Genomic DNA, 25939 nt, shown 5'->3' with positions numbered 1-25939 from the left:
GAAGGGGGTGAGACCAGGGCAAGTGCCAAGGCATGGTCCACTGGAGGAGCCTCACTGTTCCTCTCAGGCCATGTGGGGGGGCTGGATGGTGGTGCGGGCTGCCTGGAGCCCTGGGCAGCAGAGGTCAAATGCCCAGCTGGGCCACATGAAACCGCATCCGACCCCTGGGCCTTGTGTTTGACATGTCTGGACTAGATATACCCAATCCCAGGAACTGTTTGCTTATAATCCATTTGCTTATAACATTTGCTTATAATCCTCTTATCTTACTACAAGGAAGAGTCTGTTACATCTGACCAACGTAAGTTTTAGTAGCAATAACAACCCAGAGACCAAAATGGCAGGTTTTGAACTAGGAATTAATTCTCTGAAATGCAAACTTTCGGTCAGTGGTGAAAGAAATCTTCACCTCCCCATTCCTGGCAAGTTTGAAACAGCATTATCTGTGCCAGAGGAAAAGGCAAAAGCAAAATGGCCTCCTATTGCTTTCTGATCATATTCACTATTGGCAACAGAGAGTCGGGATCAATATTGCATATTTTCAAGCTCTCCTGTTCTTCCTCAGAGAAGACATCAAACAGGAAGGAGAGAATTGTGCCTCCAGGAAACTGTTGACGTCTCTCGGAATGGATGCGTTTTAAGTTGGTTTGTCCGATCCAGACAATTACAGGAAACCCAGTGTCACGGTTCCGACAGATGAAACTCTTCAAAAGAACTTCAAGGCGTTATTTACCTTAAAGAATCTTTATTTTGAGTAGCATAATATCAGCACTGCATAATCGAAGCCAAAAACTGAATTCCCCTCCCCTGAGCACATAGTATCAAAGCACAATTCCCTCCTCCAATTAACAGTCATAAATCACATTCCCCAATTAGCTTGAAGCGCGGGCTTCCCCTCCAGTTCTCCTGCCTGCCAAATCCTTATCAGCTCTGGTTACAATAACCTTGCTTCTCACTCTAGGTTTGGTGCTGTTATGTCTAGCTGGACTCTCGTTCACATCCCCGCCCCTCCCAGCATCATCAAACTCTAAAAGCAAAAGGTAAAAAATGGCTACATTTCCATCTGTTGTCAATGCAAAAGCATCTGATGTTAGCAGCACTGACACCCAGCATGTTTCTGTAGACATTTTCTATATATCTTCCACTTTCAATATCTTTTTTCAGAGGCAGCTGAATATTTTGAAGCCTTTGCTTGCTGCCACCAGAAAGAGGCACTCTCCTCCCCATTTGGATCAAATCTTATCTTCTGCCTGTTGATGTTCATTCCTATATTCCTAGATTATTCTCATGAGTGTATGTTTCGCTGTTGTTATTATTGGTAGTGCTTTCAAAATCATCACCAATTATGTACATTTTACACGATTCCCATGCGCGATAGCCACCCAGGCAAATGATGTGCATTGAATAACAGGCTACCCAAAGCCACGTACCATGAAATTTGAACCAAAACCATATTGAACAGTCATTGGAAGTATATGCCATTTTAGATGAACAAATGACAGAATGTGACTTGCCATCATTTGTGAATTGCCATCATGCCAGAAGAGATGGTGGGAAGCTGTGGGAAGGAAGGAAGGAGGGAAGGAAGGAAGGTCAAGGTAGATAGATAGGGAGGGAGGGAGGGAGGGAGGGAGATTGGAAGGTCATGGAAGTGAGGGAGGTCAAGGAAGGAAGGAAGGAAGGAAGGAAGGAAGGAAGGAAGGAAGGAAGGAAGGAAGGAAGGAAGGAAGGAAGGAAGGTAGGTTAAGAGAGTTCGGGAGCTCAGTCCAAAGGTCATGGAAGGGAGGGAGGACAAGGAAAGAAGGAAGAAAGGAAGGAAGGAAGGAAGGAAGGAAGGAAGGAAGGAAGGAAGGAAGGATGGATGGAAGGAAGGAAGGAAGGAAGGAAGGAAGAGAAGAAGGAAGATCAAGGAAGGGAGGAAGGACCATTGGTTGGTCTCCTAATACATAAGATATGAGGGGCTCTATTCTCCTCCTTTTCTTCTCCTCCTCCTCCTCCTGCTCCTAAACCACAATCCCTTCTAGCACTGATGATGTAGTTTGCTAATGAAATGTCTGCAAGAAAACTACCAAACACTAATAAACATCTCAGTTCTCCTCCTCCTCCTCCTCCTCCTCCTCTTCCTCTTCCTCTTCCTCTTCCTCTTCCTCTTCCTCTTCCTCTTCCTCTTCCTCTTCCTCTTCTTCTTCTTCTTCTTCTTCTTCTTCTTCTTCTTCTTCTTCTTCTTCTTCTTCCCCCTTCCCCCTTCCCCCTTCCCCCTTCTTCCATATTCTTCAATATGCTGCTGAAAACTCCATTCTTTATATAAATAAACTCTTTAGTGAAGGGCAGGGGAAAAAGCTTTCCCTCGAAACACGTTTCAATCGTTCCTTCCCCTTCCTTTCTTCCGTGGAAACGAAATGAATGGAATATGAGGCCTATTATCTGGGCTCCTAAATGATTGCTTTTGAAAAAGGCATTTAGCGGAGAAAGATGGAGCCAGATAGCAGGACCCAGGCTTCAAGCGCGCACAATAGGGATAACAAAGGAAGCGCGATCAGCTTGTCAACAGAAGCTGATTCAGATACGCTCAGGTAAGAGAAACAGATAAAAAGCAATTCCTCTCCAAATGAAATCTCGTAAAATATTTGGTTTAAAATGCCCCCTAGTGGTTCCACTCAATTCTTGGTCTCTTGTTACAAGTTGCTTCCAGGCTACGGGCAAGAAAATGCGTAGTTGTCTCACATTCGATCTGACGGAGATTTTATCTTTTTAACTGCAACATTAGTGACTTGACTTCTCCTCCTCCTCCTCCTCCTCCTCCTCCTCCTCCTCCTCCTCCTCCTCCTCCTCCTCCTCTTCTTCTTCTTCTTCTTCTTCTTCTTCTTCTTCTTCTTCTTCTTCTTCTTCGTCTTCTTCTTCTTCTTCTTCTTCTTCTTCTTCTTCTTCTTCTTCTTCTTCTTCTCCTCCTCCTCCTCCTCCTCCTCCTCCTCCTCCTCCTCCTCCTCCTCCTCCTCCTCCTCCTCCTCCTCCTCCTCTCCATTATTCAGCAAAGAATGCCACACTACATTTCTTTGCAAACACTAAGAATTGCTCATTTTCATGCATTGCTGTTTTTTTAAAAAAATATTTTGGCCACATTGCAAGCCACAGGGGCAGAAAGATATATGAATTTTGCTAACTGATACTATCACTGAGTAACAGTATTCTTCTCTTAGGAAAGTCCCCCACCACCACCACACACACATACACCATCCCCCCAAAGAAGCCATCAGAGTCTGCCTTCCTAGAACTGAACTATAACTAGCCACATTTCCAATGAAATTTTACCCCTTTTTAATTAAGAATAATATATGTTTGTGAGCATAAGAGTGTTTGTGTGTGTTTGTATTTACATTTATATAGTTATACTTCTCTCTCTGTGTGTGCATATCTTTGTGTGTGTGTGTGTGTGTGTGTGTGTGTGTGCGCGCGCGCGCGCGCGCAAATACCACCAACGGCTTCATGTCATCATATCCAAAGCAAATCATATCAAATCACGTTTGATGAAACGCTGTTTCATGTCATCATATCCAAAGCAAATCATATCAAATCACGTTTGATGAAACGCTGTTTCATGTCATCATATCCAAAGCAAATCATATCAAATCACGTTTGATGAAACGCTGTTTCTGAATTTGCTGCACTGTTCTAACTTGGATATTTGCAATATACAGTATTTTTTAAAACGCTGCATTTAAGCTTATTCATTAACTCCAGCAACCTATTAGAGGACTCAGTTAATCATCTGCTGCAATAGCTTAATCAAAGTAATTAATTGCTATCAAAACTGGGCTCAATCTGTGGCTCATTCTGACGTCACTTCAAAGCCTCCTAAATAAATGAAATTACATTGAGCTATTCTGTTTTCATTCCAAATATATCGATGATCCGTATTTCAGCTGGATTATTATTTTTTCTCACAAAAGCAAACCCAATATTAATCCCTCGGTGTGTAAAAACAATCACAGAACTCATTTTATCCTAGTATATAAAATTCCTTTATGTTCTCACCCATTTCCCCGCTCCATCGTTTTCATCCCCCCCCTTCCTCTTGACTCAGCACTGACAGAAGATAAATTAATTTCTTCCTTCCTTGCCTCCTAAGAACCTGGATTCCAGATAAGAACATGAGAATGGATCAAGGCACCAGGATGACCAACCCAAAGTCACGGGAAGGACATTAAAAACCCATTCTTCCCCATGGAACTGTCTGCTCTCCTGTGACGCTGAATGCCATAACACTAATTATTACTATGAAGCTTTTGACTGCTAATAGATTATTCTGGCACTATGCAGGAAGGATATATGTGTATGTATATATATATATATATATATATATATATATATATATATATATATATATATATCTTTGGTTGTTTGGATTTTCTCCCGCGTCAAATTGGAAGTGTCTTGGTGACGTTTCGACGAAGTCTCATTCATCATCTTCAGGCTGGTGTTTTCGGCTTTGTGCTCCTAGAAGCACGAAGCTGAAAACACCAGCCTGAAGATGACTAGAGCACGAAGCCAAAAACACCAGCCTGAAGATGACGAATGAGACTTCGAAATGTCGCCAAGACACTTCCAATTTGACGCGGGAGAAAACCCGAATAACCAAAGACCTACATACAAACACCCGCGAAAACCTCAGAAAACAAACAAATATGGGAGAGAGAAATCTTTTGCCTTGTATCAGCTCAAACTAGAGCCATCCACAGGCAGCAGCCACAACTGTGACATCATATACATTTCTAAAATTTGGATTGCTAGCAAAGAATTAAGGGAGAACTGGAATAGCTATTTCGAACTCTTTAGCTCTTTTCATATATATCCCAAATATATTCTTACATTTTCCATAAACCTATGGGTCAACCTATTCCCCAAAGCACCAGAAGGCAGGACAAGAAGTAAGGCATGAAAACTAATCAAGGAGAGAAGCAACCTAGAACTAAAGAAAAACTTCCTAACAATGAGAGCAACTAACCAGTGGAACTGCTTGCCTCCAGAAGTTGTGGGTGATCCATCACTGGACGCTTTTAAGAAGAGATCAGACAAATATGAAATGATAAAGGGTCTCCTGCTTGAGCAGGGGTTTGGATTAGAAGACCTCCAAGTCCCCTTCCAGCTCTGTTATTCTGTTCTTATTCTATTATTCTTTCTGTTTCCCTCACCCAAACTAAAGTGCCAAATCTTTAAGGATTATGAAGACATCCTTTTTTGTTTGAGTTTCTCATGAACATTTTTAAGGTGCACGGCAATCTATGCACAGATACTAAGCCTTTTGAAATGTGATATTGTTTTCAAGTATTGGGAGTAAGCAGAATAACAGGTTTTAATCCTCTCTGGATCAATTATAATCTGTAGCAGATTTGCAAGTAAACTGCAGTGTTTTCTTCAAACACGGTGCACACAGAGGCAAGATGATGGGTTATGCAAAACAGACAATAAAGGCTGGAAACAAACCAACAAAATGACATACCTTGAAAGGACCCTTTCATTTCAATCAATATGGCAAGGTACATTAAAGCTTCCATTCACTTCTCCCAGGGAAGAAAGAAGAAAGAAAGAAAGAAAGAAAGAAAGAAAGAAAGAAAGAAAGAAAGAAAGAAAGAAAGAAAGAAGAAAGGAAGGAAGGAAGGAAGGAAGGAAGGAAGGAAGGAGGGAAAGAAAGAAAGAAAGAAAGAAAGAAAGAAAGAAAGAAAGAAAGAAAGAAGAAAGAGGAAATGAAAGAAACAGAGAAAGAGGAAGGAAGGAAGGGAAAGAAAAAAAGAAGGAAAGAAGAAAGGAAGGAAGGAAGGAGGGAAAGAAAGAAAGAAAGGAAGAAAGAAAGAAAGAAAGAAAGATAGAAGAGAAGATATCTGAATTTATCTACATGAATAAACAGACTTTAATCTCAGAGTTTGATCCAAAAAGATTCATGTCATTAATCCCTGATTCAAGAGACTCTTGAACCACACGAAGGAAGGAAGGAAGGAAGGAAGGAAGGAAGGAAGGAAGGAAGGAAGGAAGGCAGGAAGGCAGGCAGGCAGGAAGGAAGGAAGGAAGGAAGGAAGGAAGGAAGGAAGGAAGGAAGGAAGGAAGGAAGGAAGGATCCAAGAACCAATATACTTTTCTAAAAGATGGAGTTATTTTTGAGTTCTCTTCCCCTCCCCCCTCCCCCCAAAAGACAATACAAGGTAGATTCTATTTAGTTCAGTTCTATTTTGGATTGAATATTTTTTGAGGAAACAGACGGTTTTGAACGTTTTGCTGCTCTTGCTGTTTTTATTAATGCTTGAAGGAGATTCTTGTTTACATCTTATTCTGGAAAGACCTTGCAAGGGATTTATTGGAGAGGTTTGAAATCAAGATATTAAATAAATGCATGTGAATTTATTTCATTCACATGAATGAGAGCTTAAAGACTAGGACATTAAAACTGGCAGAGAATCCTTCTGGTGTTTTTTTTTTTTCCGAATATTTGCTAAAGGATTTATGGGATTGCATTCTATTTATTCATGAAACAGTTGTTAAAACATGCACTTTTTGTTCTTATAAAGTTCTGAAATCACACTGACAAAATGGGATTAGTGGTTCATTTGCAAATTCAGAAGCTGTGTTTCTCATGGGATACTTCCAGAAATTAGATCATTTAAAGAGAACATGACTAATCAATCAGAATGGAGCTGGAAGAGACCTTGGAGGTCTTCTAGTCCAACCACCTGCTCAAGCAGGAGACCCTTATACCATTTCAGCAAGTAACTGTCTAGTCTCTTCTTAAAAACCTCCAGTGATGGAGTGCCCACGATTTCTGAAGGCAACTTCTGTTCCACTGGTTAACTGTCCTTGCTGTTAGGAAGTTTCTCCTTAGTTCTAGGTGGCTTCTCTCCTTGATGAGTTTCCATCCGTTGCTTCTTGTCCTTCCTTCAGGTGCTTTGGGGAATAGCTTGACTCCCTCTTCTTTGGGACAGCCTCTCAGATACTGGAATACAGCTGTGATGTCCCCCCTAATCCTTCTTTTCTCTAGACTGGCCATACCGAAATCCTACAACGGTTCTTCCTATGTATTAGTCCCCAGGCCTTTAATCATCTTAGTTGCTCTTCTTTTGTGCTATGAATTTATGGAGCAATACAAACAAATACTACAGAGACGCAATCGTGCCGTTTCCTTGGCGATGATACAAAACAATATTTGTAATTGCCTAATTTGCATATTTTATATATATATCAGCCTTTCTCTATTGCATCCTGATATGGCATTCAACTATTAGTCAGGTGCAACCCATCTCATTTGTCTCTTGAGAAACCTATATGCGGGTCAAGAAGCAACAAAGAGCCGAGGTGGCGCAGCAGTTAGAGTGCAGTACTGCAGGCCACTTTAGCTGACTGTGTTCAGCAGGTCAGCGGTTCAAATCTCACCGGCTCAAGGTTGACTCAGCCTTCCATCCGTCCGAGGTAGGTAAAATGATGACCCAGATTGTTGGGGGCAATGTAAATATATATATACATTGCTTACTGGTGTACACCGCTTAGAGAGTGCTTGCACTTAAAGCGGTATATAAGTCTCATAAATAAATAAATAAACAGTGAGAACTGGACACGGAACCACTGATTGGTTCAAAATTGGGAAAGGAGTCCGGCAAGGCTGTATTCTGTCGCCCTGCCTATTTAACTTATATGCAGAGCACATCATGAGAAAGGCAGGGCTAGATGAATCAAAAATTGGAATTAAGATTGCCGGGAGAAATATCAACAACCTAAGATATGCAGATGATACCACTCTAATGGCAGAAAGTGAAGAGGAACTAAAGAGCCTCTTGATGCAAGTGAAGAAGGAGAGTGCAAAAGTTGGCTTGAAACTCAACATTAGGAAAACCAAAATCATGGCATCCAGCCCTCTCAATTCCTGGCAAATAGATGGGGAAGAAATGGAGGTAGTGACAGATTTTATCTTCCTGGGCTCCAAGATCACTGCAAATGGGGACTGCAGCCAAGAAATTAAAAGATGCTTGCTCCTGGGTAGGAAAGCTATGGCAAATCTAGACAGCATACTAAAAAGCAGAGACATCACCCTGCCAACAAAAGTACATATAGTCAAGGCCATGGTTTTCCCAGTTTCAATGTATGGCTGTGAAAGCTGAACCATAAGAAAGGCTGAGCGCCAAAGAATGGAGGCCTTTGAACTATGGTGCTGGAGAAGACTCCTGCAAGTCCTGTGGACTGCAAGGTGATCAAACCGGTCAGTCCTAGAAGAGATCAACCCCGACTGCTCTTTAGAAGGCCAGATCCTGAAGTTGAAACTCAAATACTTTGGCCACCTAATGAGAAGGAAGGACTCACTGGAGAAGAGCCTGATGCTGAGAAAGATGGAGGGCAATAGAAGAACGGGACGACAGAGAATGAGGTGGCTGAATGGAGTCACTGAAGCAGCAGGCGTGAGCTTAAATGGACTCCAGAAGATGGTAGAGGACAGGAAGGCCTGGAGGAACATTGTCCATGGGGTTGCGATGGGTTGGACACGACTTTGCAACTAACAACAACAACATAAACAAATACAGACATCTTTCACCCAAGCTTGCAACTACAGAGACGCAATCGTGCTATTTCCTTGGCAATGATGCAAAACAATATTTGTAATTGCCTAATTTGCATATTTTTTTAAAAAAAAATATCTCAGCCTTTCTCTATTGCATCCCAATATTGCATCCAGCTATTAGTCAGGTGCAACCTAATAAATACACTTCCTCCCCCACCCTCGAGATTTTCTAAGGATTTGAATAATTTATAATTACAGCTTTCCGGAGGAACTAAGAATGGAATAGATGGAAAACAAAAACTTAGCCCGGCTGAAAATAACTCAGGCTTCTTTATTTTTAGAACTGCCTATGTCAATTTTGTTCTTTTGCTAATTTTCTTCTGATCTGGAAGATAGCAGTTCTCTAATAGTTGAATCCTTCAGAAGTAAATAGATCGCCTTCAGATAATCGACTGTCTCCACGCCCATTTCTGAAGGAAGAACGTTTAATTTTAATTTCCTGTCACTAAAATTTTAAGGAGGGGCAGGCAAGTTGCCAAGGTCCCCATAAGCCAGAATGGCAGGTACTTTAGAATAATGCCACATTTGAGGAAGATAAAACTACTTACTGACGCAGTGTAAAAAAAAGGGGGGGAGGAGAGAGGAAAAGAATAAAATCAAATATTTTGGGAAGAATAACAGGACTTGAGAAGGCAGGAAACTCACTGGTTTTGGGTTGTTTTTTTTTTCTCTCCTATAGAAAGCTTAAGAAAGGAACTAATTTTTTTCTCCTAAAGTCATAAGTCAAAGGAAAAACAAAGAGACATTGTTCCTTGTTCGACAAATGTGTTAGCTACCGGTTCCTAGCAAACTAGTTTCTTTTCCAGTCGAAAAGGACGGAGGAACAGGGATCACCGTAGATATAAAATATTGTGAAATTAGGGAGGGAGGGAGGGAGGAAGAAAGGAAAGGCGGGAGCAAGGAAGGAAAGAAGGGAGGTAGGGAGAAAGGGAAGGAGAGAGGAAGGAAGGGAGGGAGGAAGAAAGGAAGAGAGGAAGGAAGGGAAGGAGGAAGGGTGGGAGAGAGGAAGGAAGGGAGGGAGGAAGGGAAGGAGAGAGGAAGGGAGGGAGGGAGGGAGGAAGGGAAGGAGAGAGGAAGGAAGGAAAGGAGGAAGAAAGGAAGAGAGGAAGGAAGGGGAGGAGGAAGGGTGGGAGAGAGGAAGAAAGGGAGGGAGGAAGGGAAGGAGAGAGGAAGGGAGGGAGGGAGGGAGGGAGGGAGGAAGGGAAGGAGAGAGGAAGGAAGGAAGAAAGGAAGAGAGGGAGGAAGGGAGGGAGGAAGGAAGGGAGGGAGAGAGGAAGGGAGGGAGGGAGGAAGGGAAGAAGAGAGGAAGGAAGGAAGGGAGGAAGAAAGGAAGAGAGGAAGGGAGGGAGGGAGGGAGGAAGGGAAGGAGGAAGGTTGGGAGAGAGGAAGGAAGGGAGGGAGGGAGGAAAGAAGGGAAGGAGGGAGAGAGCAAGGAAGGAAAGAAAGGAGGGAGGGAGGAAGAAAGGGAGGGAGGGAGGGAGGCAGGGAGCAAGGAAGGAAGGAAGGGAGGGAGGAAGGAAGGAAGGAAGGAAGGAAGGAAGGAAGGAAGGAAGGAAGGAAGGAAGGAAGGAAGGAGGATTTTTTGAGGCTCCCTGACAGCTTCCTACAGAGGAACTCAGTAAGAGATAAGATAAGATAACCTTTATTGTCATTTTTTTTTTACTGTGGGCACAACCGCACAATCAAAAATGAAATTTAGCTGCCTGCTCTCAAAGTGAAACACATAGATGACACACACCTAAAACATACTACATACAACATTTGTATAGACATATGTTGTAGAAGCTGGTAGGAAGTCCAAAAACACTCCCACCCCCACAGCACCCGTGGTCATTCTGTTTCACAATTGAGGTAAGGAAATATTTCTGAAAAGATGACCCAGTAAGACATGGGTTGTCTGGTTGATAAATAAAAGTATAAAATTAGGAAAGATGGGAATTTGCATAAAAGGGGGTAAAGTCTGGTTCATTTCCTCTAGGCAGGAGTGCGCAACATTGCCAGAATGTGTTGATACGTCACTTTCAGAAAGAATTCCCAGAATATTAGCCTAACTCAAGATGCAGTGAGGTGAAGATGTTGGACAAGAAGTGAGGAGATTCAAGTTCTCATCTCAGCCACAGAAGTTCCATGGGTGGCTTTGAACCAGTCTTCCTCTCTCAGCTTCTTCCACAGGGTTATTTTGCAGGGAAAAGTTGAGTTCTTTGCCACTTTGAGCCCCCAAAGGAAAGACACCATGTTCCACTAACAAATAAAATTTGTCAGGCTATATTTGTCCTCATAAAATCCAGCTATGAACCATAGAAACAGGAAGGGTGAGGAACGGTGAAGCAACCTTAGCAGTTTCTGCTTGGAAAGGTCACCCTACAGTCCCCTTTCAATGTTATTTTTGCGCACGTCCCAAAGGTGCTGTTCCAAAAGTCAACTGAACTTTCTTGGGTTTTTTCCCCCCATGACAAGGTTTCACTTTTCATGCAGAGAATAGAGCTGGAAGAGAACTTGGGGGTCTTCTAGTTGAGCCTTGTCCTCAATTAGGACAACCTATACCATCTCAGACAAGTGGCTGTCCAATCTCTTCTTAAAAATCTCCAATGATGGAACACCCAGGATTTCTGAAGGCCAGCTGTCCTCACTGTTAGGAAGGTTCTCCTTAATTCCAAGTTGCTTCTCTCTTTGATCAGTTTCCAACCATTGTTTCTTCTCTTGCCCTCTGGTGCTTTGGAGAACAATATGTCCCCCTCTTTTGTGGCAGCCCCTCAAATACTGGAATACTGCTATCATGTTGCCCCTGTTTCTTCTTTTCTTTAGACTAGCCAAACCAAAGTCCTGCAGCCGATCTTCATATCCAAAAAAACTTCTTCTTCATAGAACTGTGAAGCAAAATGTTTTCAAGGAAAAGAAACCAAGACATTCCAGTTGACTTTGGAAAAAACACAATCATGACTGGGAGGATTGAGAATCTCCATGACTTGCCAAAGGAGTGGTTATATAATGGTTTATTAAACTATAATATATCACTAAGATATTTCAATTACTGGTAACCCACCGCAAAGCAAAATATCCACTGAGAAACAAAAACAAAGACAGTAGAACTTCCATATTTCAAAAAGAAAAATAATCCTTTTTACTATCCTTGTATTCCCTCCATCACCAAGAGATGAATGGAGAACAAAAAGATAAGAGCCGAGATGGGGGAAAAAAAACTTAATATGAAACAAGATATATAAATCTGTAGGCACTGATTCTCCAAAACATCTAGGGAATATTCGGGATTTTGAAAAAATGTTTTTCACCTAAGTGAATAGTCTCCTTCTTCAATTTAGTTTTTAACAAAAACTAAATCAGCCTAAGTTATAAAGTGTCTCTTGTCAATTCAGTTCAAATCCCTCTCTACTCTACTCTACTCTACTCTACTCTACTCTACTCTACTCTACTCTACACTACTCTACTCTACTCTACTCTACTCTACTCTACTCTACTCTACTCTACTCTACAATCTGTTTTCTATTCTATTCTATTCTATTCTATTCTATTCTATTCTATTCTACTCTACTCTACTCTACAATCTGTTTTCTATTCTACTCTACTTTACAATCTGTTTTCTATTCTACTCTACTCTACTCTACTCTACCCTACCCTACCTTACTCTCTACTCTCTACTCTCTACTCTCTACTCTCTACTCTCTATTCTATCCTATCCTATCCTATCCTATCCTATCCTATCCTATCCTATCCCATCATTCAATGTATTTGGAGATTGCCAAGCACAGTTGTCCCCAAATGACACCAAGGACCAATTTTGTGGATAACATTTTTTCCACAGACTTGGCAGAGGGAGGGATGGTTTCACATGTTAACTAGATCCTGCACATGCACAGATGAAGCTTCACTCATTTGCCCAGGCTGGTTCCAAAAAGGCCATGGACCACTTCCAATCCATGGACCAGAGTTTGGGAATCCCTGGCCCAGCATGTAGATCATTTCTTTTAATGGGTTTATCTTAATCATTAGGTTCTGTCAGTATATTTTTTTGTTTCTCTATGGGCATAAATGCATCAACAGCAATGCCCAGACTTATTTTGATCGGAGTCAGAAATAGAAAGAGGCAATCTGAAGCTGGGGATAAAGTGAAATTAGATTCTATGTGTATTTAGGAAAGAATAAATATGCCCCTTTCAAAGTAAATATAACCCTTGATCTGCAGTTTTGTTCTCTGAGCGATTTCAAATCCATTTTCCAGAATTATACATTTATGTGTCTCCCACACACACAAAAGCATACAAGTGTGTTATAATATTAAGGAAATATCCTATTTTACGGGATTAAAAGCAGTTGAGAGAAAAATGTGGACAATACCTGTAAATGAAGGTATATGGATATGCATTAGTGAAAATGCACACTTTCTCAAAACAGCTGCAAATAGACATTAAAGGAGATCTTACTTAAGGGATAAAGAACAAGAAACATCAAAAATGACAGATTCTAACTACTAAAAATCACCCTATAAATCTATAAAATTGCGGGATATTCTATGCAACAAATATTATTTCCCAAACTGGCAAATCCACTTTATCCTCTCAGCTTCCTTTCATTCTGTCTCAATCTCTCTACAGGTCTGAGCAACACCTCAACTGGGTTGTTGACTATTTATACAATGCCCTTTTTCCAGATACCTCTTTCTGTCTCAGCTGCAGTTCTGGTGGTTTGCAAAATTCTGGATTTCTTTAGTGTAACCTTGAAGAGATCTTTCTGCATATTTTTTATTGCCAAGCATTGCAAAATCTTTCAGGGACATTCATTCGCAGGCGTACACCCTATATTCTGCAATATGTCTTCCTATTTTGCCTCCCCTTTTTCACTGGAGAATTTCCAATTTTTCTAAACCTTCAATCAGAAAGTCCAGGGTGTTCTTAAATAAACAGCCATAATTACTTGGGGGGGGGGAGGAGGAAGAGTAAAAGATAAGGGGTACCCCCTTGAGCAATGAGTTTGCACAACCCTTCACGTTGCCCAATCCACAAGGGATATAAAATAACTCTTGTCACTGGAAGGAAAGTACTTTCTCTGGAGCCTCATCTAGAACAGCAGAAAGCACAGCGTAAGTGCAGAGAAACCATTTGCTTGCCATATAGGATAACTCATTAAGAAATGTATCGTTACTAAGAGGCATCTGTCTGGGTGTTCATCCTGAGATCTAATGAAGGGGCTAGAAAGTATGCTTAGTGTATGCTTATAGTTTGTTAAATTAGTGATTTGTGCGGATATGTATCACGTATCCTTAGACTGGGGTGGGAGTGTGTCTTTTGCTATGCATTTTCCGGGCAAGCTGGAATGTGAATGTCAAATTCCAAGGGTCTAAAAAACACAGTAACTCTGTCTCTACGAATTGTACAGGTTTAAAGATGCGTCTGATTCTGCTTTCCGGTCTTCTTCTTTTGGGAACCTTTCTGGTCAACGGACATGATGCAGATCCTGAGGGAGAAGGTAATAATTTTAATGTTTGAGACTGGGGAGGGAGCTTAGCACATAGGCAGACATAGGAGTGTGTTTGTGCTATTCCTGTTATCTGAATGCAGCACAGAGTGCAGAGAAGAGCAACAAAGATGATTGTTGGTTGTAGTTGGAGGCTACAACATATAAAGAACGTTGTGGGAATTGGGTATGTCTAGTGTAGTGAATCGCCAACATGATAGCCAACGTTCGATAGCGGATATGGCACAAGAAGAAGAAGTCTAGTGAAAAGGAGGACTAGGGCTCCAATGTTTGAGGGGCTGCCACAAAGAAGAGGGAGTCAAGCTATTCTCCAAAGCACCTGAAGGCAGGAGAAGAAGCTAAAAGATGGAAACTCACCAAGGAGAGAAGCAACCTAGAACTAAGGAGAAATTTCCTGACAGAACAATTAACCAGAGGAACACCTTGCCTCCAGAAGTTGTGGGTGCTCCATCACTGGAGGGTTTTAAGAAGAGATTGGGGAGTCATTTGTCCAAAATGGTATAGTGTCTCCTACTTGAGCAGGGACCTCCAATGTCCCTTCCAATTCTGTTATTCTGTTATCTGAATGTAAAAAGGCTCCTGGAGAGCAGAGTTAGTAAAAGATTTCCTCTGAAATTTTTTACTGATTAAGTCCAAACCAAAAACAAACCAATCAGAATCAGAATAGAGCTGGAAGGGACCTTGGAGATCTTCTAGTCCAGCCTCTTGGTCAAGCAGGAAACCCTATATCATTTCAGACAAGTGGCTGTCCAGTCTCTTCTTAAAACACTCTAGTGATGGAGCACCCACAACTTCTGGAGGCAAGCCGTTCCACTGGTTAATTGTCCTTGTTGTTAGGAAGTTTCTCTTTAATTCCAGGTTGCTTCTCTCCTTGATCAGTTTCCATCCATTGTTTCTTCTCCTGCCTTCTGGTGCTTTGGAAAATAATTTGACCCCCTGCTCCTTGTGGCAGCCTCTCAAATACTGGAATCCATCTATCATGTCCCCTCTAGTCCTGCAATCATAACTGTGGAAATCAGCACATCATGGCTGAAGCAAGGCTTGTAATGCAAGGATGTCTAACGCAAGGAAGAGCTTTCCAGTGTGTGAATTCCCACCTGGAACAGGATAATTAGGAAATCAAGTTTGCTGATGTCCTTCTTGTTCACAGAGGGCGAGGTTCAAGTAGACTTGAGAATGAGGTAATAATCTAATCCCCCCCCCCCGCCCAAGCCATTTCATTCATGCATTCTTCTGAGGACCGATATATATTAAGCCGAGATGCCTAACATTCACCTGAAGGATAAGTAGGCAAGTCCAAGAAAGTATAGTTGCTGGTTGTTTGAATGCCAACAACTTGGTGGCAGTTTGGTCAATTCGCCTTCCTGTGATTCCTGTAATGTGGTGTTGTTTTCCTTTCTAGTGCTGAATTCGGTGTTGTTAACTTTAATGAAACTTCAAAAAAAGTTCACCAACCTGTTCCATGCCTTCCTGACAGTCCACAAAGGTAAGAAACTTGAAGAAAAATAAAAAACCCTGGCTTTCCCTCGAAATGATGTGTTGTGTGTCTAATCACACTTGGCCAAATTCAAGTTCCATTCAGTTTGAATACTGGCTGCCTGTCTCTTACCAGAGCGTCTGTAGAGGCAGAGGTCAAAATAGGGAGCAGGAGCGTGCAATCTTTTCCAGGCTTGTCACACGTGCTACCCTTTCTTGTGGACTTCTTGTGGATTGCTGGGTTGCCATCTAATTTATTTTTATTTATTTATTTTTAAAATTTATAAGCCGCCCCACTCCCGAAGGACTCTGGGTGGCTAACAATAAAAAAAACACATAAAACATTACAAACAACAATACAAAAACATTCATCCAGGGGTCAGATTTTATAAACCTCAGGCCTGCCGGAAAAGCCAGGTCTTAAGTAGCTTATGGAAGACCAACAGGGTGGGAGCTGTCCTAATCTCCGGGGGGAGCTGGTTCCAAGACATGGGCGCCATCACAGAGAAGGCCCTCCTCCGCAGCCCCGCCAAATGGTACTGCTTGGCCGACGGGGCCCGAAGGAGGCCCAGCCTGTGGGATCTAACTGGATGTAGGGAACTATGAGGTAGTAGGCAGTCTCGCAAATAGCCTGGCCCTGAGCCATATAGGGCTTTAAAGGTAATGACCAACACCTTGAATTGGACCCGGAGACCAATAGGCAATTGGACCCGGAGACCAAATTGAGTGAAAATAGCAGAAACAACCTATGCATCTTTTCTTAGCCCGGTTTCCAGATTTGTACCTCTGTCTGCAGCTTCCAAACCCACAGAGAATGGCCCCCAAACAGCAAGGATCTCTTGATCTCCTGAACGGAGCCATTTCTACAACAACAACTCAATCTAATCAGTTCAACCCAAAATCAAAGTTTCATTTTTTCCCCACCTCAAGCACAAAGTCCAGAAACGGTCTCCCTGTAGAAACAAAAGCGCTTTTTGTTCTTGTCTTTAATCAAAACAATCAATTTAGCCGTCTCTGCCAACTCCATCAACTTCTGTAGCCATTCGTCCATGGTGGGAAATGAAAAGTCCTTCCATTTTTGTGCATACAATAGCTTTGTTGCCATCAACATATACAAGATCAAAGTTCCATTTTTGGGGGGGGGGCGCAAGTCATTTTCCATTAAGCCCAGAAGAAAAGTTTCTGATTTCATCTTTATCTTTACTTCAAGGATGTTCTGTATTAAAATATGAATCCTTCTCTAATATTTCTAAGAAAAAAAACTAGAATAAAGACATATTTCAGATCAGAAGTGGGCCAACTTGGAAGTCCAGAACGGTTCAGTGCTTTTCTTCCAAATAAAAAAAGGACCAGATTTTTCTTTACATTAAAAAAAAACAACAACAACCAGAAATGATTCATGCTGTTTGGCCCATTGGCAAAACCCCGTTTTTTCTCTCTTTGCCGCTCTCTGTGGCGCTTCCTTTCAGAACTAAGGGCCAAAAATCACACTTGCTTTGTCTTCTTCTAAACTATGTTTAATAGAAGAGGGAAAACAAAAAAGTAAACAAAAAAATAGCATGAGTTGTGGAGCGTTTTTTTTTGCTGTCAATCATTTGCTTCTTCCTTGTGTTTCTAGCCCGATCCTTTGGGAGTGGCAGTGAAAGATTGTACGTGAGCAACAAGGAAATCAAAAACTTTGAAGCTCTCAAAGTCATTTGTAAGCAAGCCGGTGGCCATATCCCTTCCCCTCAACTCGAAAATCAGAACAAGGCCTTCGCAAATGTTCTGGAGAGGCACAACAAAGAAGCCTTCCTTGTCGTGGGTGACTCAGCAAACTTCACCAACTGGGCTGCGGGACAACCGAATAAGGCTGATGGAACCTGTGTGAAAGCAGATACACACGGATTCTGGCATTCTACGTCCTGTGATGACAACCTCTTAGTCGTGTGTGAGTTTTATTTCATTTTAACCCTTTTATGAGAAGGAAGACTGGCATGATCTGCTGAAGAGAGGAGCTACCTAAGACGTAACAAGCCGAACGCAACACAACCAAATCAGGAGACGTCAAAATGTTGAGCACCTACGCCTGATCCCGCTTGCCTTTAGAATATTCCAGAATGTTCAATAAAAGCATGAAGCAAATATGACTTCTCTGCTTTGATTGTTTTTGTCTGTCCATCCATCCATCCGTTTATTTAAAAATGAATAAATTAGAAACACAGGCATCCTTTAAGGCAGGCCTCACTTGACCGCTGTTCTTGTTTTGGAACTGTTTGAAGTTATGGCGGCACTAAAAAAAATAGCAGAAATGGAGACGAAGGAAATGGAAGGAAAGAAAGGAAAGGGAGGGAGGGAGGAAATGAAGATGAAGATGAAGGGAAAGGAAAGGAAAGGAAAGGAAGGGAAGGGAAGGGAAGGGAAGGGAAGGGAAAGGAAAGGAAAGGAAAGGAAAGGAAAGGAAAGGGAAGGGAAGGAAAGGAAAGGAAAGGAAAGGAAAGGAAAGGAAAGGAAAGGAAAGGAAAGGAAAGGAAGGGAGAGAAGGAGAGGGAGAGAGAGGGAAAGGAAAGGGAAGAGAGAGGGAGAGGGAAGGGGAGAGGGAAGAAAGGAGAGGGAGGGGAAAAGGGAAGGGGAGAGGGAGAGGGAGGAAAGGAGAGAGGAAAGGAGAGAGGAAAAGAAAGAGAGAGAGAGGGAGAGAGAGAGATATGGTTTGGTGAGTCAAAGGCACAATAAAAAAGATCAGTTGAAGTTTTCAACTTTGCATTATTCTGCCAATTACTGAGATTTTTTTTTTGCCATGCTATAGATTGTAAAAGAACTCCTCCTCCTCCTCCTCCTCCTCCTCCTCCTCCTCCTCCTCCTCCTCCTCCTCCTCCATCAAAGGAAAGCGAGATGAATGGTATGGCTACCAAATCTAAGCTGCCAACTCAAAGGAGCACAAGATGGCAAAGAAAGGTTAGGATGCTCTGTGTCTATTCTATTCTATTCTATTCTATTCTATTCTATTCTATTCTATTCTATTCTATTCTATTCTCTATCTTTACAGTATTCTATTCTATTCTGTTCTCTTCTCTTCTCTTCTCTTCTATTCTATTTTATTTTATTCTATTCTATTCTATTCTCTATACTCTATCTTTACAGTATTCTATTCTATTCTATTCTATTCTATTCTATTCTATTCTATTCTATTCTATTCTATTCTATTCTATTCTCTATACTCTATCTTTACAGTATTCTATTCTATTCTATTCTATTCTATTCTATTCTATTCTATTCTATTCTATTCTATTCTATTCTATTCTATTCTAAAAGGTCCTGAAGATAAGACTTGTAAGGGTGAATTCCATAGGAGAGAATGAAGGCTATTGTCCTATTTTCCTTCCACCTTCTCCCTCATTGTGAATGTATTAGCAATTGATGTGAATGTATTAGCTGTCAGCTACCTGAAATCGATAGTCCTAAAGTAAGGAGAGTCAATTTGCTGTAGGGGTGAAGGCACCAGGGGAGAAACCAGGAGGCGATGAGTTTGAGTCCCACCTAAGGCACAAAGCCAGCTGGACGACCTTAGGCCAGTCTTTCTCTCACAGCCCTGGCAAGGAGATAACGTCAAACCTCTTCTGAAAAACTTTGCCTAGAAAACTTCAGGGACTCATCCAGGCAGTCTCTGAGAACTGGACATGACTGAGCAGAAGAGAGAAAGAAAAAAAGTCCTGTCTGAAGCTGATCTTCTCGAAATATACTTCTACAGGTTTTGTTACATTCTTTTCTATCCATTTCACTGGGGCTCTGTGCGGAACAAAGGGTGGGAAAATACCTCCATGCGTCTCAACCCTGTTTACAAGCATTCCTCAGATAGTTCTGCTTTCTGTGTGGCTGTCTGAGAAAAAAAGTCCACTGAATCCAGCAAGCAAAGCGGAGGTTGTCTCAATTGCTAATACATTCACAATGAGGGAGAAGGTGGAAGGAAAATAGGACAATAGCCTTCATTCTCTCCTATGGAATTCACCCTTACAAGTCTTATCTTCAGGACCTTTTAGAATAGAATAGAATAGAATAGAATAGAATAGAATAGAATAGAATAGAATAGAATAGAATAGAATAGAATAGAATAGAATAGAATAGAATAGTAAAGATAGAATAGAATAGAATAGAATAGAATAGAATAGAATAGAATAGAATAGAAGAGAAGAGAAGAGAAGAGAAGAGAACAGAATAGAATAGAATACTGTAAAGATAGAGTATAGAGAATAGAATAGAATAGAATAGAATAGAATAGAATAGAATAGAATAGAATAGAATAGAATAGAATAGAATAGAATAGAATAGAATAGAATAGAATAGAATAGAATAGAATAGAATAGAATAGAATAGAATAGAATAGAATAGAATAGAATAGAATAGAATACTGTAAAGATAGAGTATAGAGAATAGAATAGAATAGAATAAAATAGAAGAGAAGAGAAGAGAAGAGAAGAGAACAGAATAGAACAGAATAGAACAGAATAGAATAGAATAGAATACTGTAAAGATAGAGTATAGAGAATAGAATAGAATAGAATAGAATAGAATAGAATAGAATAGAATAGAATAGAATAGAATAGAATATGTGGAATGGAATAGAATTGGAATAGAATAGAATAGAATAGAATAGAATAGAATAGAATAGAATAGAATAGAATAGAATAGAATAGAAGAGAAGAGAAGAGAAGAGAAGAGAAGAGAAGATAATAGAACAGAATAGAACAGAATAGAACAGAATAGAATAGAATAGAAGATAGAGTAGACTCTACTCTATCTTCTATTCTATTCTATTCTATTCTATTCTATACTCTATCTTCTATTCTAATCTCACTTTCTAGGGTGGAGATTTTTCAAACAAATCAACTCATTCTTTTCGTTCAGTTTTATCCTATGGGGAAATAAAAATGCCGCACTCTATTTGTATTTACCAAGGTGTCGTTTTTCTATTAACACTGTTATATTTAAGCAATATCTTCCATACTCTGGACTTCCAAAAATGATCTACAACCATTTTAGGGACCAGAAAAAAAAGTAACCAGGGAACAGGCATTCTTTCCAGTTAAGATAGTTTAATAAGAAATAGAGATAGATTCCTATTAAAAAGTAATCGACCCTTGAGAATTTCTAAACATTTGTTTTGTTATACCATATGCATTATTCAAGACCTCTTGGAACTTCCCGGAGCTCTCTTTTGCTTGACAGCTCAAGCAACAATTGAACAAGCTGATTTATTTATAACAAAAATAAAATACAATACAATCCACACTGTTTTACTGTCAAATTTTAATGACAGCCCAAGAGAGAACTGGCCAGCACAGTTTAAATTTTTGAACGTATGTGGAAAAAAAACAAAAACTTGCCAAGCCAATTATTTCTAGGGCTAGGACAGACTTGAACACTGGGCACTAACTAACAAAATGAAATTCAATGGTGAAAAAAGCAAGGTTCTACATTTAGGCAAGAAAAACCAAATGCACAAGTACAGCATAGGTGGCACCATGCTCAATAGTAGTAACTGTGAGAGGGACCTCGGAGTCCTAGTAGACAATCAGTTAAATATGAGCCAGCAGTGTGCGGCAGCTGCCAAAAAGGCCAACACAGTACTAGGCTGCATTAACAGAGGGATAGAATCAAGATCACGTGAAGTATTAATACCACTCTTCAATGCCTTGGTAAGGCCACACTTGGAATACTGCATCCAGTTTGGTCACCACGATGTAAAAAAGATGTTGAGACTCTAGAAAGAGTACAGAGAAGAGCAACAAAGATGATTAGGGGACTAGAGGCTAAAACATATAAGGAACGGTTGCGAGAATTGGGTATGTCTAGTTTAACGAAGAGAAGGAAAAGGGGGGACATGATAGCAGTATTCCAATATCTCAGGGGCTGCCATAAAGAAGAGGGAATTAAGCTATTTTCCAAAGCACCTGAAGGCAGGACAAGAAGCAATGGGTGGAAACTAATCAAGGAGAGAAGCAACCTAGAACTAAGGAGAAACTTCCTGACAGTGAGAACAATTAATCAGTGGAACAGCTTGCCTCCAGAAGCAGTAAATGCTCCAACACTGGAAGTTTTTAAGAAGAGACTGGACAGCCATTTGTCCGAAATGGTGTAGGGTTTCCTGCCCGAGCAGGGGGTTGGACTAGATGACCTCCAAGGTCCCTTCCAACTTTACTATTATTATTATTATTATTATTATTATTATTATTATTATTATTATTATGTCACAGCTAGTCCTTCTTTCCATTAAACTAGGCATACCCAATTCTTGCAACTGTTCCTCATAATTGATGAAGCAATGAAGCTCCATAATTATGAGATTACAAATAACTCACTGTTGAGAAAGATGGAAGGCAAAAAGGAGAAAGGGATGGGCAGAGGATGAGATGTCATTGACGTAATGAAGATGTGAACAAACTCTGGAAGACAGTGGAGGACGGGGGACCTGGTGTGCTGTGGTCCATGGGGTCATGAAGAGACAGGCACAATTTAGCAACTGAACAAAAGAAATCCATTCAAGTGCACAAACAGAATTGAAAGCAACCCAAAATTCAGGTTGAGTATTGACTATCAGCCATTATTGCAACCAATTAAAGAGAATGAAACTTTTACAAAACTGCTGGTTCCTTCCTTACTATTTCATGTTGAGTGAAGGGATATCTGAAGCAAGAAGTATCCCTACCTCAAATTGTCCTCCCTCTAAGCCAGACATGTCAAACTCGTGACATTACATGACGCCGGCCAACGTATCAGGACTGTTTTGCCATTGCCGGCAGTGGGGTGGCCGTGACTTTCATGTGATACGTCGGGGCCGCAGGCCGGCAGTTTGTTTTTTTTTTTTAATTTTTTATTCATAATACAGTTAAAACAACAATGGACAAACATGACATTCCAAAATGAATTTTCCTATCAGTTCCTATCATGGTACAAAAGCTTAGCACATCGTTCTTAACCTCTATATAAGCCTCATCTTCTATACAATACAATTATATATACAATTATATGTACAGTTATATATATATCTTTTAATTCTACCATTAACTTGAAGTCCGAGCAGTTCTCCTTAATTCATACCAACGGTAAAATTTGCCCCAGATTTTGAAGTATTCGTGTTCTGTCTTGTCTTTCATAATCATTGTAAGCCTATCCATCTCAGCACATGATAAAATTTTATGCAGGATCTCTTCTTCCGTTGGAGTTCCCTTATTCCTCCAATTTTGAGCAAAAACCAGTCTGGAAGCCGTTAAAATGTATAGCATTAAATAAAGTACGCCTTTGTCATGCTTTTGCGTAGTTAAATCTAATAAAAAGAGTTCTGGTTTTGGTTCTACCACTTGCTCTAATATTTCTTCCAACCATACTTTAATCCTGTTCCAAAAATCACAAGCTCGCGTTCATTCCCACCATATATGATAGTAAGTTCCACTTGTCAAATTACATTTCCAACAATTAGGGGAGACATTGGTACACATTTTAGCCAATCTTGTGGGTGGGAGATGCCGCAGGCCGGCAGTTTGACACTCCTGCTCTAAGTTGTGGGGATGGAGAAGGGGAACTGGAAGTGGCTAACAAAGAAAGAATTAATCTTCCAGTCTACACAAGAGCAATTGTGTGAGGCTTAATACCTAATATGCTTATGAGTCATGCTTACACAAGCAAGCATCAAGGATAATCCAGAGGGGAATGTGTGTGTGTGTGTGTGTTAAGAACTTGAATATGGTGACTTTCAGTCCAAGATTGCCAATAAGTAATAAACAAAACACAAAGTAAAACAGTTTGAATCTAAATGTTCCACCAGCAGTTTAATCTATTTGGTTTATAGATTATAGATAATATATTATATATATTTAATAGACTGGGGTTAAAACATATGAAGAAGAGTTGCAGGAATTGGATATGTCTAATTTAAGAAAAAGAAGGATTAGGGGTGACATGATAGCAGTCTACCAATATCTCAGATATTGAGAGGGAGGTCAACCTCTTCTCCAAAGCACCTGAAGGCAGGACAAGAAATGGATAGACACTAATCAAGCAGAGAAGAAACCTAGAAATAAGGAAAAAAATTCCTGATAGTGAGAACAATTAATTAGTGAATAGCTTGCCTTCAGAAGTTGTGGGTGCTTCATCGCTGGAGATTTTTCAAAAGAGATTGGACAGCCATTTCTCTGAAATAGTGTAGGGCTTCCTGCTTGAGCAGGGGGTTGGACTAGATGACCTCCAAGGTCCCTTCCAACTATGTTATTCTCTTATTTTCTTCTGTTATTCTGTTTCTCAATTTTTGTAAGCTGAATCTGAAGGTTTCCCAATTTTTCAGATTTCTTAGTGGAGAATGTTGTTGGGAACACTGGAGAACAAAGAAATAAAAGGTCTGCTATTTTACTCTCGTCTCTCATCTCCAAAGGGAAAAGTAGTGCAGAAAATTTTGAATTTGAAACGTTTGATCTCATCTCCCAGAAATGTTATGAGCTTCATCTGGGTTTAAGTAACTCAGCTACTGGTGTTGAAGTGGGTGTTTGGGGCTAGAAAGAGGATGTTGGAGAATTTCCAGAATAGTTGGAACTGCCCATTTCAAGCTAAAACAATTGCTTCCAGCTCAAAAACGGAGCATTTTAAGCATCACATGTTGGAAATTTGAAATGTTTTGCCCATCCTTAATAGCCAGTTTTCATCTTGAAGTATCTTAGCAAGAAAAAAACCTAAATCGCCTGAATGAAGCTTTCTTAATTTGGGCGGGTGCTATTAACAAAGTCTGCTTTTGCAATGCTTTTCAACACATCCAGCTTGATAATAGATTTTATTTCTATAGTTTCTACATTCTTTTTTTTTTTGTAAAAAAAAATCATTTTCAATTTTGCATTTCATTACATTCATAAAAATACTTCAGATAAAGAGTAAAATAAATTTATACACACAACTTTCGGTATTGCTCACCCATTTCCCCCCAAACCGCATCCACCCTCTAACCTACTTCCCTCTTCTTCCTCTTCCTCACTCCCCCCCTCTCCTCCTTCTCCTCACTCTCCCCCTCTCCTCCTTCTCCTCCTACTTGCTTCTCCCCTTCCTCCTCTCTTCTCACTCCGGATGCAGTCCAGGGGAAATGCCCGAGCAATTCCTCTCTCTAAATTAAAACATCAATATTATATACAATAAAACTATTTCTACTTATCTGAGCTACTTAAGCTTCAACCCATCCTATCCCCACCGCCCTCCCCCCCACCATTCTTAATGGTGTATAGGTTGTCTGAAATGGTATATTGTTTTCTGCCTGAGCAGGGGGTTGGACTAGAAGACCTCCAAGAACCCTTCCAGCTCTATTCAGAATGATTGATATTAATCACAAAGCAAGTATTGTTGGGAGGTTTAAAAGCTTGAGAGTTCACAAGATTAATGCTGTATGGAATGAAACTATGGCTGAATCTGGATGTTCTGCTACAGATACCACGAATCGCCCTCCTCCCAGAAGGGAACAAGGAAAACAGGTTGTGAAGAGGTTGTGTAGTGTCCCAGGCAATCTTGTGGACCCTGCTCAAGCAACAGTTCTGTGTCGTGTCCTGGATGGAAGGGAGGGAATGGACAATAATCTTTTCTGCTGTCCTCACCACTCTCTGCACCACCTTCCTGTCTGAAGCAGGGATGCTTCCAAACCAGACAGTGATGTATATGATAGGATGCTCTCAATCGTCCCCCTGTAGAAAGTGGTCAGGACAGGGGAAGGAAGATGTACTTTTCTCTTTTAGTGACCATTTTAAGTTATGGCCCTGAAAAAAGTGACTTATGACCATTTTCACACTTATGACCATTGTAGCATCCCTAGGGTCACATGATTTACTTTCGGATGCTTGACAACTGACTCACATTTATGTCATGTGATCCCCTTTTGCAACCTTCTGACAAGCAAAGTCAATGGGCAAACCAGATTCACTTAAAACAACAATGCTACTAATTTAAGAACGGCAGTGATCCACTCAACAAATGTGGTAGGAGAAGTCATTACATGGAATCAAACTCACTTGACCAATTTAACAACCTAAATGTTGGGCTTAATTGTGTTGGTAAGTTGAGGAGTACCTGTATTTTTCTTCCTGTGTTATTTGCTGTCCCAAGATGTTCTGAATTTTTTTTTCAGAACATCTTGTTATTCTATCTTGCAGAAAACCAAACTGAGACACCAAATATACCCAAAAAAATAATAATAATTTCAAAATTGAGGACATCACCTCGACATTTAAAATGATGGTTCATAGATCTGGCAACCTCACATTCTGAGTGAAGGCCAAAAGGCCATTCAAAAATGATGTCATGGTTCTGACAGATGAAAGTCTTTAAAGATCTTTGAGGCATTGTTTACCTTAAAGAATCTTTATTCGAGTAGCATAACAT

The 25939-nt window shown here is 40.6% G+C and overlaps 1 protein-coding gene across 1 annotated transcript; it reads left to right on the top strand.

The window, feature by feature from the left end:
• Positions 1 to 13558: 13558 nt before the first annotated feature.
• On the top strand, positions 13559 to 17688 carry LOC120306824 (phospholipase A2 inhibitor A4/A5). The gene is made up of 4 exons (XM_039340741.1): positions 13559 to 13688; positions 13985 to 14074; positions 15486 to 15569; positions 17178 to 17688. The coding sequence occupies exons 1-4, from the start codon at positions 13574 to 13576 to the stop codon at positions 17519 to 17521; spliced, it is 633 nt and encodes a 210-aa protein (XP_039196675.1). The 5' UTR covers positions 13559 to 13573; the 3' UTR covers positions 17522 to 17688.
• Positions 17689 to 25939: the final 8251 nt, after the last annotated feature.

This window comes from Crotalus tigris, unplaced genomic scaffold (genome assembly GCF_016545835.1).
Source record: "Crotalus tigris isolate CLP2741 ecotype Arizona unplaced genomic scaffold, ASM1654583v1 scf7180000017753.6788120, whole genome shotgun sequence".
Taxonomy (NCBI): domain Eukaryota; kingdom Metazoa; phylum Chordata; class Lepidosauria; order Squamata; family Viperidae; genus Crotalus; species Crotalus tigris.
This window is presented reverse-complemented; position numbering and strand designations above follow the sequence as displayed.

Excerpts from the sequence above, each read along its gene's own strand:
- LOC120306824 (XM_039340741.1), top strand. The coding sequence starts at position 13,574 with ATGAGTTTGCACAACCCTTCACGTTGCCCAATCCACAAGGGATATAAA. Across the intron at positions 13,689-13,984 it reads AGAACAGCAGAAAGCACAGC|GTTTAAAGATGCGTCTGATT; the intron begins GTAAGTGCAGAG and ends CGAATTGTACAG. Across the intron at positions 15,570-17,177 it reads CTTCCTGACAGTCCACAAAG|CCCGATCCTTTGGGAGTGGC; the intron begins GTAAGAAACTTG and ends TTGTGTTTCTAG.